This window comes from Pteropus alecto, unplaced genomic scaffold (genome assembly GCF_000325575.1).
Source record: "Pteropus alecto unplaced genomic scaffold, ASM32557v1 scaffold106, whole genome shotgun sequence".
NCBI classification, from domain to species: Eukaryota; Metazoa; Chordata; class Mammalia; order Chiroptera; family Pteropodidae; genus Pteropus; species Pteropus alecto.
Window position 1 is genome coordinate 17,377,286 of NW_006442103.1, and position 15,830 is coordinate 17,393,115.

General features: G+C 48.1%; 1 protein-coding gene across 1 annotated transcript; it reads right to left on the reverse strand.

Annotated features, from left to right (window-relative positions):
- Positions 1–2,580: 2,580 nt before the first annotated feature.
- Positions 2,581–15,830, reverse strand: PRKAB2 (protein kinase AMP-activated non-catalytic subunit beta 2; the record flags this gene model as incomplete). Its single annotated transcript, XM_015595404.2, has 7 exons — positions 2,581–6,946; positions 8,934–9,002; positions 9,706–9,839; positions 10,609–10,729; positions 10,969–11,062; positions 11,832–11,998; positions 15,816–15,830. Coding segments are annotated over 7 exons (678 nt in total), but the record flags the coding sequence as incomplete, so codon positions are not given.

Consider the following 15,830-nt stretch of genomic DNA (forward strand, 5'->3'; position numbering starts at 1 on the left):
GTCTGCTTGTCCTACAGGCCCCTGGCATGACCACCGGCCTTTTCCGAGGTCACTCTGCCACCACCAAGCCGCAGAGGCTCTAGCAAGCTTCTTAATCTTTGCAAGTCTCGGTTTATTCAGGTATAAAATTAGGTTATTGTCCTTAATTTTTCCAGTTTACCGTGTTTCCTGCAGAGGAACGGCCCCACCACGTGCCCTGCGTGTGTGTGTCCAAGCCTCATTGCTGTAGTGACTCTTTACCAGCTCCGGACTGGGAGACTCGGGGATATTTCACTTTGCTTTTTCTCAGCTTTCGCTCGAGCTCCTAAGCATTCAGGCCAGACCTCAGTAATTGTCCTTCGGGGAAACCAGGTGTGCAGCTGAGCCCCACCCCCACCCCCGCCATTTTTAACCCGTTTTCTATCACGCTGTCACACACCACTGAGAGCTTTATGGCTTTCACTTTACCCCATCAGCCACCCTGTGCGGGGCAAAGCTCACCTCTCAGCCCGTGCCCCAGGTCAGCAGGGGGCCCCCAGGGAGTAAGATGGCGAGCGAGCCCGGTTCACCTTGGACAGCTCCACCGTCTCTCATCTCGTCCTGGTTGCTGCCAGTTCCGTTTCGTCGAAAAGGGAGATCCCACCCTCAGACTCAGTTCTGAGCTCAGACTGGCTCGTGATCTGGCAGACCCCTGGACTGTCAAATTCCTTTGCTCCCTCCCCAGAGAGCCTAACTCTGGGTCAGTGTCCCAGACAACCATCAGGAACCAGCTCTGCTAATCGGGGGACAAATGTTTCCGTTTGTGCGTAGGATAAAAGGCCCCCGACATTCAGAATATTCTCGGCCTGTCCCTGACCCCCCAGACATGTTTTCCGCGATCCTGTTGAATGCAACACCCATCCCACCACCCAGTCCCGAGGCCTCACTTGTAAATGTGACCCAGAACTGCTGTAATCGGTAACCAAGATCCCCGAAAACAAGGCGAGTCAGGGCTGCAGATCAGTTTGAAGGCCCAGGTGGGTCCCCCTCACCCCCAGATCCGGGTCTGCAGGTGTGCAGTCATCTGCATGGCTCTTTCCGGTGCCCAGGTCTCACCTGATGTTCTCGTCACAAGCTGTCCTTCACAGGAGGGCTGTGTTAAGGGGAATCAGCTCGGGAGTAGCTGAGAAGTCTGTGGAAACCTTTTACATTATCGTATAGCACGTGGTCCCGAAGTGGTCTGGCCTCTGACAAAGAACCTTGCCCTTCCCTAGGACGTCAGCGAAGAGGAAACTCATGACGGGTCTCCTCGAGAGCATGGCGGAGGCCCTGAGGAGTCCCGCGGGCGGGAAGGCACAGAGGAGCTCGCCTTCGGCCAACGTAAGTGCCCTGGAGCCAGGGTCTGGCTTAGGGAAAGGGGGTGGCACCCCAGACCTCGATGTGTGCAGCTGGCTGAGTGCAGCCGCCCGCTGGGGAGGCCGGGAGAGGGAGTCACGCTGTCTCTGAGCCACCTGCGTCATGGGTAATCGTGGGTGCCAGGGAGACAGGGGTCTGGAGGGGATACAGCCAGTGACCATGAGCCAAGCAAGCCGGAATGAAAGGCTTTGGAAAGCACACGCCAGTGCCAGTTCGGGCCTTGGGAGAATTCTGGTGCCACAGTGTTGCGATGACCAGGGCGCAGGATGTCTAGACCATTCTGCCAGAGGCTGAGCCCACACGACATCCGCCTTCCCATCTGTGGGGTCTGCAGGCGCTTCTGGACCTGCGGTTGTGGTCCGACCTTAGCTGCTTCTGTCCACTTCCAAGCTCAGGGCCTCCATTGCCGGCATCTCCACTTCTCTCGGCTCAGCCTCCTCCTCACCCGCTAGTCACGCCCACAGTCAGTCTCTCCTTTCCCTTAAGAAAGTTTAACTCAGTGGAATCTTTAAGGAAAAGGAAATATTGAGAGAGCTTGGCTGTGTTGTTTGAGGCAAAGTCCAGAGGCCAGCTACGCAAAAACCACATGAACTAAAGGGACAGGGAACAAACGTTACCCTCTCACAATCATGGCCCTGAACAAAGCCAGCTGAGGAGAGCGATTTTCTGTCAGAATGAAGCGTAAACCTGCTTTCGCACATAACAAAGTATAAATCTGGCAGAGGATACATAGAGAGAGTCCAGGATAGTGGTCCTCATCCCTGAATGTGTATTAGAGTCATCTGGGGAGCTTAAAAAATACAGATGCCTGGACCCCATGCCAGAGATTTTCATTGACTTGGGGTGGAAGGTAGTAGATGAGCATCAGTATTTTTGTAGACTCTGCATCGGTGATATGAATGTGCAGCCAAGGTTGAAAGCCACTAGTCTGGGACCTCAGCTAATCCAGCCCAAGGTGGCCACATGCGCAGTTTATAGAAAACGCTGATAATTAAATGAGCGGGCTTGCATTCCTCTAAGGTCAGCTTACCCTGGAATACAAAACAGAAAGTGGCAGATGTAAAGATGATCTCACTTGTGTCCCTACCCCTGTGACTTGTCTTTTTTCAAATGTGCCTCTGTGGCATTTACATTCTTTAGGTCCTGAGACTACCAAGGCGGATAGATCTTGATAGTATAATCGGTAATCAATGAAGAATTCAAATATATTGCTGTATAATACTTTTATTCAGTAGCTTTATGGGGAAAAAACCCTGACATTTCAGAATGTGTTACATCACATAATTTTCAGACACAGCAGAGTCCAGTAACAAACTACATTTGAAGACAAGCTTTAAAACCTGTCCTTGTATGTCATTCCTTGTGAAATGTTGCAAAGCGGCTCTGTACCTCAGCACGGAAGGTTCCAAAAAGCACCATTTAAAGGGGGACTCTCAGGTATTAATTCCCCTCACATCATAGTCTTGCCCCCGCTTTATGACAGAGCTGCACTCACTCAAAATCTGTCAGTGTAATAACCACCAACATCCTCTAATTTACCGAAATTCAAACAAGTGTCACCTATGAGCCCAGTGTGGCGATCGGGACTAACGATATCAGTGAGCTTTCTAAAACCACACTCGAGTCAGGTTAAGTGTTCCGTAGATAGGAAAAGAAAAGTCAGGTGATCAGTACGTAATATTTATAGTAGGTATCCCTTGACCTTTTAACCTGACTACAAAATCCAGTGTTTAGTATTTCACACCAATCATACCGCGAAAGCACTGTGCTACACACGCTTAGTTCGACTTCAGTTAATGCTGGAAGTTAATAAGAAAATTTAATTTTTAACAAGATATCTTCACTTCAAAGCACAAGAGAAAAGCGAATGAAGACAAAGCCCAAATATAAATCCATTGCTAAAACTTAGGTTTCATAAGTAGCGGACTCTTGAGTTTTTTCTTATTCCTTTTTTCCTATAATTTTAAAATAGATATGGCCTTTTCACTCCAAAAGTTTGGGTGCATTGCAGAAATCGACAGCCTTTCAACCTCCAGCTGTGACTGGCGCTCAAGGAGAGACACACGCCCAGGGCCAGAGGTTTGAAAGGCCGCAGCCCCTCCCCTGCCACGTCCTCTGTCCCATTCCCATGGGCAGCGAGTCTGCAGTCCCTCTTAGAGGACAGCGAGACCTGGCTTTAAGGATGAGTCAGAACAAAGCGGAAACAAACTGGGTGACTGTGAGCAAGCCCATGCCCCAGGTCACTGGAACGTGAGCATTCAGAATGTGTTTCACACGCACGCACAGACTATTGCATAATATTTTTAGTTGAGGTCAAAATTTTAAGAGCCCTATTTCCCCAGTGAAAAGCAGGGGATCCTATCATTAGTATTTCTTCTTCATTTCTACCCCAGATTAGTGTAAGCCCAGCCTGGAGGCGACTGTTCTTTCCAAACTTGACCTCATTCAGCAGCATACACGGAGTAGCGACACTTTTCAAAGGCTTTCTCTCAGACCCATTAGGTCTACAAGAGACTAGAAACTGGAGGGAAGTGAGGGGGCCTGGGTTTATAGGGTCCTCAGAAACGTCTCTTGGGTTCTTTTATAGGCTCCTCTACCACATAAGCATCGTTTTAAAGAGCCAGCACTGTTGAGGCTAGGTATGAAATCCCACTCAGCTCTAAGCCTAAAGCAGCTCATGACCACGATGAGAAAGTTCTCCGTACCAGTAAGATGACCAACACTGGTTTTAGGTAAGGTTTGATTTGAGACTCTGGTAAAGTCTGCCTGACAAATGAAGTTAAAGCGGAATATAGAAGAGTAGAGAATAGGAACAAGAGATAAAGGGAAGATGTTCTGTTCAGTAAATTCAGTACAATGAGGTCCAAGGACACCGGTCTGTCTGATGTCATTTTTAAAGGAGGTGTTTAGTTCTGAGTTACCAAGGCTTTATTTCCCTGGTCTCGCTCCTCAGCTCAGTCATTCTTTCTTTCTCCCAAAGCCTCAAAACCATGATGCTGTTCTTCAAGGCTCAGCCCTCCCCAGAGCTATTTCCTTCTTCTTCTGACTCTGTGAAACTCCTATAGAAAAAACTAAAAAATGATTTTCTTGCCTTTATCCATTTTCAAAACCTGCCAAACTCTCTTCCGCAGAAGGTCGACTATCCCTCTTAACCAGCATGAAAGAATGAGCGAGCTGTACTTCCTCCTTCCCTCTCTTACCTTCTAGAAGTTTCTCGGGGACAGACAGAGGGTGATGGGGCTTCGCAGGGCCATGGGGCGTATCGGCAGTGCAAAGAAGGAACAGTGCTGAACGAGTCGGCACCCAGTCCCTCTTCCCAGTCCCCTTCCACCCCAGCCGGTAGGCGCCCCTTCCACATCCGGCTGAGATATTAGCTCAGACCTCGGGAGACTGACACGCTCTGCACATTTCCAGGTTAGAAAGATGGAAAGGTCACCAGCCCCCAAACCTACTGTCTTTGGAGCCAGACCCAATTCAGAGAAGCCTCTGGCCTGAGAGGCTCTTCCTGCCCACCTCCACTGACACACCTGTGGGAGTAAAAATTATAACACGTGGGCACGGAGACAGTTACATTCCAATACTGCCGACAAGAAATACGAGTACAACAAAACCCTCCACGTAACCACCAAGACTTTGAATCCTCCTAAGTGGCCCACTTACTGATGGGTATCGGAAAAAAACAAAATTCTAGTCTAAATGAAGACACTGTAGATCCCGAGATCCTGCTTATAATAGGATTTGGCCAAGGTATTTAAAATGGCACCCCATTCAAAAAGTGGTTGGGACCATGAAAGTTCTCCACGAAAGCCTCCTGCAGAACGTGGCCTTGAGTGGCCAACGCAGCATTTACTCTCAGCCGGTAACCGCCACAGCACCGAGCAACTCGCATTCCGGCACAGCCGCCCCCGCCTCCTGCCTCGGCCCGGATCTAAGAAGCCTACGTACTTGCCGGACAGTTCTGTCCTCGGCTCCGTATGGGGAAGGCAGGAGGTAGCTCAACTGACCTGTGGGCGCCCTTTCAGGGTGGCTGGGCCCGTCTTAGAGGTCAGGGAGTCTCGCAAGCATCAGGTGTGGCTTTCGGTGCGAACGTTTGACTCGCATTTATCTGTAATGGAGGAGCCACAGACACCTGGGAGAAAATATTTTCTCTCTGAACCCCAAAAGTGGATTGAATACCTACTTTTCATTTCACAAATGGAAGTCATGGACCCCACCTCATCATCAAACACTTAAAAAGAGGCAGAGAAACGATCCTGATCCTGTTAGCACTGGTGCGGCGGAGAAGGACTTTCTGTGGCTGGGAACGCCAAGGGTGCCTTCGCGATTCTTGGCCTAATGAGTCTTTCAGTTGAGGGAACCTTTCAGGTCCACCCGATGAGTCTGAATAAGCCTCATGGAAAGCAGTGTGTGCTGTAATGGTGTGGCTAGGGTCAGACACATTAGTGTGAGATTTATGTGTAGAGGGCTAGACGAGAGATGCTGGCAACCTTTCGTTAAGAGTCTGAAGTTCTCCTTTGCAGTTTCTTAAGACCAATGAAAAGGTATTTCTTAATTAAAGGAAAATGCAGGCACATAAAGATCTTACAAGGACGAAGGACATGAACGTGTGCCCTGGCTCCACTGCCACCTTCAAAGCTGTCTACTCTGCAAAAGAGAACAAGGAAGCAGGGCCAGGCCGGGTGGGAAGACCCGCGGGCGTGTGCCAGGCAGCCGGAGCTGCCGCCTCGAGCCGAACAAGTCGCAGGCCCGCCTTCCCGCCCTCTGGCCGCGCCGAGCCATGTTTTCCTTAGACGTTAAAACAAGCAGTCACGGGGTGGCCTGTGCCGTGCCCTACAGGGGACTTCCCGGCAGCCCTAGTCTCTGAGGGGGGGGCGTCAGGTCTCACACCGCCTTTGATAAAGGGGTCACTGACCCAATGAGCAAGGCTCAGGGACAGGACCCGACGGTTATCAAAGTGAGACTGTGAAATGAGAGGAAAGGGTGCTGTGGGCATCTGGTACCGTCAGACGAACAGATTGTGCCACATGCTCTGGGAACACAGAAACCCATGCAAGGAGCCAGCTGTGAGCCGGGCAGGAGTCCCGCCCACGTACGCCCCCTGGAGAGCCCAGGTCGTGGCGACAGACTCTCCGCCCGCCAGGGATCCCATTCATTTTAGGAAAAATACTTCCTGTAGTGAATGCTTCTTCCTGCGACCCCCAAGCAGGGTGTGGTGAGCCCCATAGGCCAAGAGACTATATCTAGCTAGGGGGCTTCCATTGACCTTCCTCTCACATGTGTATATATGTGTAAATTTTTTTTCTTAAAATAAATTCCGTGAATTCATAAAGCTCTCATCTTCAACAAATGCAAAAGCAGAGCATCTTTCTCAGAGGCTCTGAAACACACACATCAGCCTCAAAGCAAATTAGCCTTCCAGTCTCAAGTAAGACTGGTCCAGCCCAGAAAGGCAAGGGCGACGCTTCTGAATCCTGGGAGGCAGGAAGGGGTCCCTTCAGATGGGCTTGTACAGCAGAGTGGTGACATACTTCTTCTTGTAGCGATGGGTCGCGCTAAGGACCATCACGCTGTCCTGCAAGAGAAAGAAACACGCGGCTCACTCATTAGTCCCGGCGCACGCAGCTCTTCCTGCCTTCGGGCCTGCACGGCGACGCACTTTTAAGAGACGTAGTTTGATGTTACAGGAGGCTGGTTTTGGAGTCAAACCAAGTTCCAACCCTGACCCCTACTGTTACTCTGTTCGTGGCCTTAAATGGTCTACTTAACGTCTCTAAGTCTTTTTCCTCATCGTTACAAAGGACAACACCTACCATTAAGGTAGCTCTGACGATCACACGGGAACGCGTGGTGCGGTACCAGACTCGCAACAGGTGCTGAGGGAATATTCGTCTCCTACCTCACCCTCTTCCCCACTTTACATCTGAATATTGGGCTTAAAACGAGCAAAGAAAAAAAGAAATATCTTGCCGTCTATTTCTAGAAGGAAGTCATAAACACGATGAGAAGAAAGGGCAGTGATCCCTTTGAAAACCCATTTCGCCCCGAAGCAGGTCTAATTCTCATTTGAACGTTAAAAGTCCTCTCTGATCAAGAGCGGACTCAGGAACCCCCTCTCTATCTTTGAATGAAGTGGACCCTAAAATCCTCCTTAGAGACACTCGATCCAGTGGATCAATTCCAAATAGCATAAGCGATCTGAGAGAACCAGAAATGAATCGAGGCCAAGCCGGATCACAATAATAAAGACCTTGACCTGGGTCAGAACCAGTGTGAAAAGTAAGAAGTACCGTTTCCCAGGCTGTGTTGCAGCCAGGCAAGGAGCAGTCACAGGAGGCGGAATCCAGTCAGACCCCAAAGAACCCAAGCGAATCCAACCGAGAAACTATTTCAGCTTCTTATTTCCCCCTATACTTTATTATCCACAATGAAAGCTTCTCAGATTAACATCTGTGATCAGAGTATGCTGATCGCAGCCTAAACATGACAGAAGCCAGGCAGATAAAAAATTCAACTCCAGGAAGGGTCTGGTAGCAATGAGGAGCTTAGAAAGCCCTGGCATGACAGCCTCCAGGATGGAGCACGGATCGTCAGAGCCACCTTAATGGAGCACGGAGCGGGCTGCCGTCCGCTCTCTCGTACTTACTGGCAATTTGACCTTCTCTTAGTTTCTTTATCTATAAAACAGGGGTTAAAAATAACACTTATCTCACAAAGTTATTACAAAAATGAAATTCAATAATATATATATTTTGAAGTACCATATGATCTGTTAAAGAAGCTGTTTAGTGATTTCCCTAATCTGGCTGCACATCTAAGAAACAGAAGCAGCTGAAGAAGATTCCTGGGGCGCGTGCTGGACGTGCTTACTCAGAACCCCTAGGATGGAGCCTCGCAGGCTCCCCAGGTGGGTCTGATGACGGCCAGACCAGTTGGGTCGCTGCAGAGCACGCAGAGCTTCAGCCCAACAGCCAGGCCACGGAGCCGTGACTGGACAAAATAGAGATTTTCAACCCAGACGCTAAAGCAGCAGAGAAATCAAGGACTCCAAGAGCTGGAGGGGACAGGGCATATCTGGTCCCATTTCTCATTGACCAAGTGTACAGGACAGATGCACCCACTTGGGTATATGTGACGGAGGTGCCTGAGAGCAGCTCGCATCCACATTTAAAAAGTGGGAGCCTTACTGTGACATTCGAGCATTCCTGGAACTGGAAGCTAAACTTGCTTTTTCTGCAAATGAAATCCTAGTGCTGTGAACTCAAACTCAATGAAGTAGGTGGTACAAAGGTTATAGTCACCTAAAAAAGAAATTGGGGACCAAAAAATCCACTCAATCACAGGGCATATACAGACTAAGATTAATTAAAAAAAAAAAGAAAGAAAAAGAAAAAAGACAAAGAAAAACCTACCCAGTAGTTAAAAAAAGTTCTCCTATAATCTGCCCATGACTGCCCAGCTTCAACTCCAGTGAAGGAGCAGAGCCAGCAACCACTGGTGAACACATGTGACCGTCCCTCCCATTTGGGGGCGCTCTGTGAAGAGCCAGGCCCACCACTGACCTTAATGGACAAGGCGTAGAGATGGTTCAGCATAACGTGATTGGGTTCGGGGAGCAAGGCTGGGTCACACTAAGAGAGAAAAAGAAAATCACGGAATGGGGTTAAGTGCAGTCTTAAACCAAACAGGCTACTCTTCTTCAGAGCCTTTGAGGTTGCCAAGGAACTCCAAACCAGAATGTATTATTTCTCTTACATAACGGACTCACTCTAGTGTACATCAGTAATATGGTCTCATTACCGAAAATGAGGAAAATTCCGAGTCCGGGGCAGACAGCCTAAGCCTCAGCAACTATTCATCTTCCTCGGCAGAGCTAAGACAGAAGTCTTGCCCACAGCATATACAGAAGATTCATGTCAAGAGGCAAAACTAATCTTAGAATCAAGTATATTGATTAGAGATGTCTATTATATGCAACCCCCCACCCCCCCAAAAAAATCCTTTATACTTCTGTATATCTCCAAAAGATAAATACTTCTTATCCTGTATTGGAATAGAAGTCCCAGAAATTGGCTCTAGTACTCCGCATTGGCTCTAGTATTCCATAGCTCTCGGCCTGATTTATTAGGGCCAAAGACCACTGTGGATTTGACATCGGGACCTGGAAAAGCCATGACTCGGCCCTGGAAAAAGGAATCTGTAATGCTCCTGATAGATGCGATCTATGCTCTCAGGGCACCTTTGCAATGACTCCAGCCTCTAGGACTACTGAACTTCAGCGCGAATGGCCCCGGTGGCCCTCGGCTGCCCCAGCGACACTCTCGGGATACTCACAGAAATATTAGTGTCCTTGTTAAGAATAACCTGAAGAAGGTGAGGAGGCAGGATGGGCGGAGACTTGAATCTCTCCTCGGATCGAAACACATACATTTCTTGACCGTAAGGCCCTGGGGGTGAGCTGGTAAGGTCTGGAAGATATTCACCCAAATATAAGGGCAAGTTGGGAAACTAGTAAAAATGCATGAAAAACTATTAATACACAGCAGCTAATATTAAATATGGTGGAAGTCGTGGACCATACACCTGTGACGTGTCGGGGCTACAACTGTAAGGCGATCAAAGAAAAATATGAGTCATTCTGCACATGGTCCATGATTCTGCGACACGGCAACGTGGAGGTGACAGGAGATGAGGGCAGCGGATGTCGGCCTAGGGGACAGCTGCTCCCTTTAGCAGTCGTGGGACCTGGGACAGGTCCCTAGGGGACAGCTGCTCCCTTTAGCAGTCGTGGGACCTGGGACAGGTCCCAAGGGGACAGCTGCTCCCTTTAGCAGTCGCGTGGCCTGGGACAGGTCCCTCTCACCATGCGACGTGGATGAATCCTGGAAACATGTTAAGTGAGAGAAGCCAGACCCCAAAGACCACATACCGTATGATCCCGTTTACATGAAATGTCCCAAATAGGAACAATTCATAGAGACCCAAAGTAAATTTGTGGTTGCCAGGGGCTGAGTTTTTTTTCTGTCTCAGAGAAGGGGACGTAAATATTTACAGATGAAATATATCTCTCTATGGAATATATACACACTCATCTATATGATGTATACATATACACATGTAAAATGCAGAAGATTCCTGGGCAGAAAATGAAAAAATAAAGAAACAAAAACCACTCTTGGGAAGGAACATGCATTATAAGAAAAGCACATCAAGAAAGAGCAAATACCACAACATTACCGCGACAGGAAGTCTCCGAGCTTTCCATGGAATCGAGCTTTAAAGCATCAAACACCTCAAAATCCGATTTCTTGACATGGATCAAATTGTTAATCGTCCCGAGCTGACTGGTAACCACAGGCTGAAACAGTGAATAGGAAAAATGCATGAGTCTCCATTCCAAATGCATCTCTTCCGTCCACCTCTCTTTTTAGAAATGCTCATACCCACCACCTCCCCCATTCACCAAGAGAGAAGCCCTTCCACGGCAGAAAACCGCTGCCCGTTAGCCCTGACAGCAATGACGTCTGCCACCAAGGGCAACGATGGCTGAAAGGAGGCTCGTAAGTCAGCGGTCACCCTCGGAGACCCAGGCCTTACCTCCGATGGATCGTGAACCCACTGTCCGTCCACAAAGAACTTGTACTGGTGCTCTCCCTCAGGGAGGTCCAGGATGGCCACAAAGTCGTTATGGCTACAGAAGAAAACAGAAGGTTATACAGGCCACGCTCCTGTTAGAACGTAAAGGTAAAAACCATGAGGCAAAGTGTCACACCAGTGATAGCCCACACTGCTGAACGCCTGCACCCCGGCGTGAAAAGGTTATTTATAAACCCAGTCCCTTTCCTGTACCATGTTGAGCACGAATTGGCCAGCCCCTCCCCATAACTTTCGTTCTTAACTAATACCTGGGAAAGAATAATCAAGATGATAATCCCCCAAAATGGTTCGCCTGAGGACAACTATTTTGCTTCAGCAGAACAGATCCCTCGTAAGCGCAAACAGGACAGCAGGGATTCAGGATACAGAAGTGGCTCAAGGCACCCGTTCCATAGTGTGGTGAGCATTTTCTGGAAAATTACCTACTGACACGTCGGCCATTATGACTACTAGTGCTCTGCAAGTAACAAACAGCATTGAGACCTAGAACTTCACAGTGTGTTTTAGAAGTCAGAGCAACTGGACTCAGCCCGTTACACAAGGCTTCCCACAGCACAGAAAGGACTTGGCATGAGCACAGTCCTAAAGAATGTACCCACGAAGTTGTTACAAGTCTCTCTGAGGTAATGGCATTCTAAGTGATCAAACATCTATGACTCACTAGGAGATGTAAAAAAAAGAAGTCACAGATTAGTCACGGGTCACAGAAAACGGTCTGGAGTCCCTGGCAGGTGGAGAGGAGGTCCAGCCAGGTCTCTCCCTACTCCTGGGCTCTGCAGACTCAACCAGGACACGGTCTTCACCTCTTAATCAGTGGGATCTTGGCGCTCCAGTTGTTGAAGGAGCCAGAGATGAAGACCGCCTCGCCGCCTTCGGACCAGCGGATCACGGTGGGCCGCGCCTGCTGTGCGGGCCTCGCGGAGTCCTCCAGGTCCTGCTGCCACGATACAAACTCTTTGTCCCCGGGGAGCTGTAAGAAGGATTAGGTCATCCGTAGACTGTGACCCAAGAATTCCCGAAACCCCCTTCCCCTCCCTCGGGCAGAGAGGGGCGCTAGGTTTCTGCTAAGGATCAGTACGCCCCGAAATTAGCGACCAAATCAGGTTTTGAACAAACTCCAGAAAAAGGACTCATCTGAGACTGAAATGGTCAAGTGGCTTATGCTCAAGGGCTGCCCCGATCACAGCCTGACTTCTAAGTCTGCAAGTATCGCTCGCCCTTTCACGGCCTTGGGATATAGGATCTCTCTTAAGAAAAAAGAAACAAAACCCTACTTCGCATCACCAAATTAACTCGCAGGAAGGCAATTATGATATGCTTCTGAGTGCCTCTTACAAAGGAAAAAAAATGTGAAAACAAAGTATGGTTACATAGAAATATAATTAAGTTAGCTACATATTTCTCACGTGCAACTATGAGCAGCTCTCAATTATCAGTTGTAATGGAAATTAGATACTGAAATTCATAAGTAATTTATAAACTCCATTTTAGCTAATAGGTTACAAAGGGCATTAAAAATATAAAAACCAGACCATTGGTTTCTTAAATGTTGAGAAGTGGTTATGAACTCTTATTTGCTCACCTATGTCAGGTTCATGCTAATTATTCAGGAGTACGGATGAAAACTGTGGAGCCTCAAGGAACATCACATCAAACACAGTTTCCCTTAACAAAAGCAAACTCATTTGATATTTGATAGTTCCAATATCAAATGAGGTCTGTAGGGTTCTGAAAATAATTGACCCTTCCTTAGTTTCTTTTCATTTCCACGTTGGGAACATTTCCCAGGGCCGAGCGACTGAAGAGAGGCTGCCGACTCCATCATCACATTAAGAGTTTAATAAGGAGACTTAGACGTGAGGCGTGTGTTGGGCGCTGGCAAGACAATGTGATATAATCCATGGCCGGTACCTGGCGCCAACGAGTTGTGCAGGACAGGGCAGGACAGACAAGGGTACTTGGGGTGTGAGACGCCCCAGATAAGAGGAAAAAGACTTACATGCCTGCCTGGGGCAGGGCAAGGGCCTGTTCCCCAGCCGGCTTTGGGTGGTTTGGGAGTGTGGGGGAGGGGGGTTGTCCAGGAGGTTTACAGGAAGCAGTCTCCATTCTGGTCCTGATCTAGCTGGATCTAGCTTGAGGGTCAGGCAGAGGCCATATCCTGGAACAGTCTCTCCTGCAGGTACAACTATCCTTCAAAACAGGAACTGGCAAACTATGGTCGGTGAGCCAGATGCTTTTATAAGTAAAGTTTATTGGGAATGAACTTTATATATAAAACGCTCATTCATTTACTTATCTACAGGTGCTTTCATGCTACAGTGGCAGAACTGAGCCGTGGTGACAGAGACTACAGGGTCTGCAGAGTCTAAAAGATTTACTCTCTGGCCCTTCACAGAAAGTTTGCTTGTCCCCACTTTACACTGGCTTAAGTGGCTTTGGTAAATAGGCAAATAAGACGGTACAGTACCAAGTCAAAGATTACCGAATAAAATAATGTGGGTTTAAAAAGAAAAAGGATTAGCTTATTAGTTTGGGCTCTATTTTCAAAATGGCTGGGGTAGTCGACCTTCCATACTGTCTCTCGATAGTCTCAGAACTGTGCTGTGAGACACCAGTAGCAACATAATCCAAAGTAAACAGAGAAATAATTGAAAGGACTTTCACATTATATAAGGCAGTGGCTTAAGCGAAAACCTTGATCTCCATATTATTAAAGCAATGCTCTCTTGCCTGACTGGCTACGTTAGAATTACAGAAATTTTTACATATGCGTTAAGAATAATCCTGAGATTCTGATTCAGATGCATGGCCTGGCAATCTTTTTTAAAAGCCTCCCAGATAATAACGCTGTGATACATTAAAATAAACAAAGAAAAAAAAAACCCTCGTCTTTAGAGATAAGTCCTAAAATATTTACAGATAAAATATTTGATAAGTCTAAATTTGCTTTAAAATAATTGGCAGGGGTAGATTGGGGTACAGATGATAGAAATTCATTGTTTATACTGGGTGACAGGTATTTAAGAGTTCATTACACTATTCTCCCCACTTTGAAACATGGAAAATGTTTCAGATTTTCCATTGTTTAAACAAATCTCAGATGATTTTAATATGCAAATAGGACCGAGAACTGAAGAAGGTGAGCATTCAAACGTAGGCCCCACTGCCAGTTACTTTTATGATTTAGGATTTTCCGTTTAGAATTTGAAAGCTACAAACTATTAATATACCTAGCTTTGGAAGAAAGCCCTTCCACATATGATACGACGTTTCTGTGGTAGGCATGAGTGCAGCTAACTAGCAGAAGGATTGTTTACTCCAAGTTAAACAGTCAGCAAAATCATCAGGAAGAGAACAGAAAACAATTAGAACAGTTTAAAATGCTTACGGTGAAATATTGAAGGAAGAACTATAAAATTTTAGACTTGTAAAGAGACTTTAGGAATTACCTGAATGGGTTTTCCTATTTCACAAATGGCAAGACTGGGGTAAGGGAAAGAAGGATCCAAAACAGGCTCCATTTCGCACAGAGCGATCTGGCGTACTCAGGACGCCGATGACTGCAGTCACGGTTTGATAAATACACTGTACTTAAATCCTGAGTCATCAGTGTAGGAAAAGGGTAAAACGATAATGAGGTAGGTAGCCTTGAGAAAGCCTTGAAGAAGTAAATTCAGACGGCCGGGGAGACGGCCCGAATGATGAGGAGGCGTCCCAAAGGGGGAGAAGAAACCCAAGAAATGGACCTTTAAGTCATTTTCAGTGGTCTCTGCTTATGTTTGCAATTGGGATCCAAGGAAATAACCAAACTCAATGTGCTATGAGGTGGCAAGTCACGCTCTATTTACTTCGTGGGAAGCGACAGGAAACGGCAAACGCACTGGTCTCAGTACCTCCGATTTCTACTTCATCCCAGTCGGCCTTAATCTATTCTATGCTGTCAGCTCTAAGAGTGATAAACATTTGGACAGCAATCACGTTGCTGTCACCTCCCTCTGGCCTTTCTGCAGAGTGCTTACAAACTGCCACTTTCCTGAAAGTCCTTGGGATTGACAGCAAGGTCTTCCGGCAGCGTGGGTGGTCCGTTTCCAGCCCTGGTGGCATTACCCGGCACCACCGGCCCGCGGGAGTAACCCCGAATCACTGGTTCTCCCACTTGCGCAGCTGGGCTCGGAAGAAGCACAACCTCAGCCACCACATCTATGAAGTATGGGGCCAAAACTGAGCAGCGATGTCCTCTACTGGTCCCCAAAACTAGGAGAAAGTGTTCAGATAAGTGGTTGCTGCTCACGGCCAAGCCGAAGGGGAAGAGGATCCGAAGTGCTGAGCTTCTGGAAGAGCAACAGCGATCCTGACGCAGCGGAGCCGTCAGGAGAAAGAAACTCATTTACCCACCTCGGGGCAAATGTCAGAAACCGCGCCTGCGGTCGGCAGCTCAGGCGACCTCTCAAGTTTTCCGCCAGCGCTTACAACCTATAAAGTCCTCACGGTGCCTGTCAGGAGAACCAAAGGTTGGGGGAGAGGGGGGTCCCTACTGTCCTCATCCTAAAAATGTGGCCGAGAGACTGGTCGCACACCACGAACCCCGCTTCCACCCTCTTCTGGGGCAGCACCGCAAGGGGAATGAGCATCCAACAACTCCGTTCCCGAAAATCGCTTTAATAAAAACAAAAAACCAAAAAAAACCCGTAACCCAGATCAGCGCGGTAAGACCCGAGAAAGGGAGGCGGAGCCCCGAACCCCAGCCCGCCGCAGCCCCGCGGCCCCGGGCGCGGGCGGACGCTCACCTTGGAGTCGGGCAG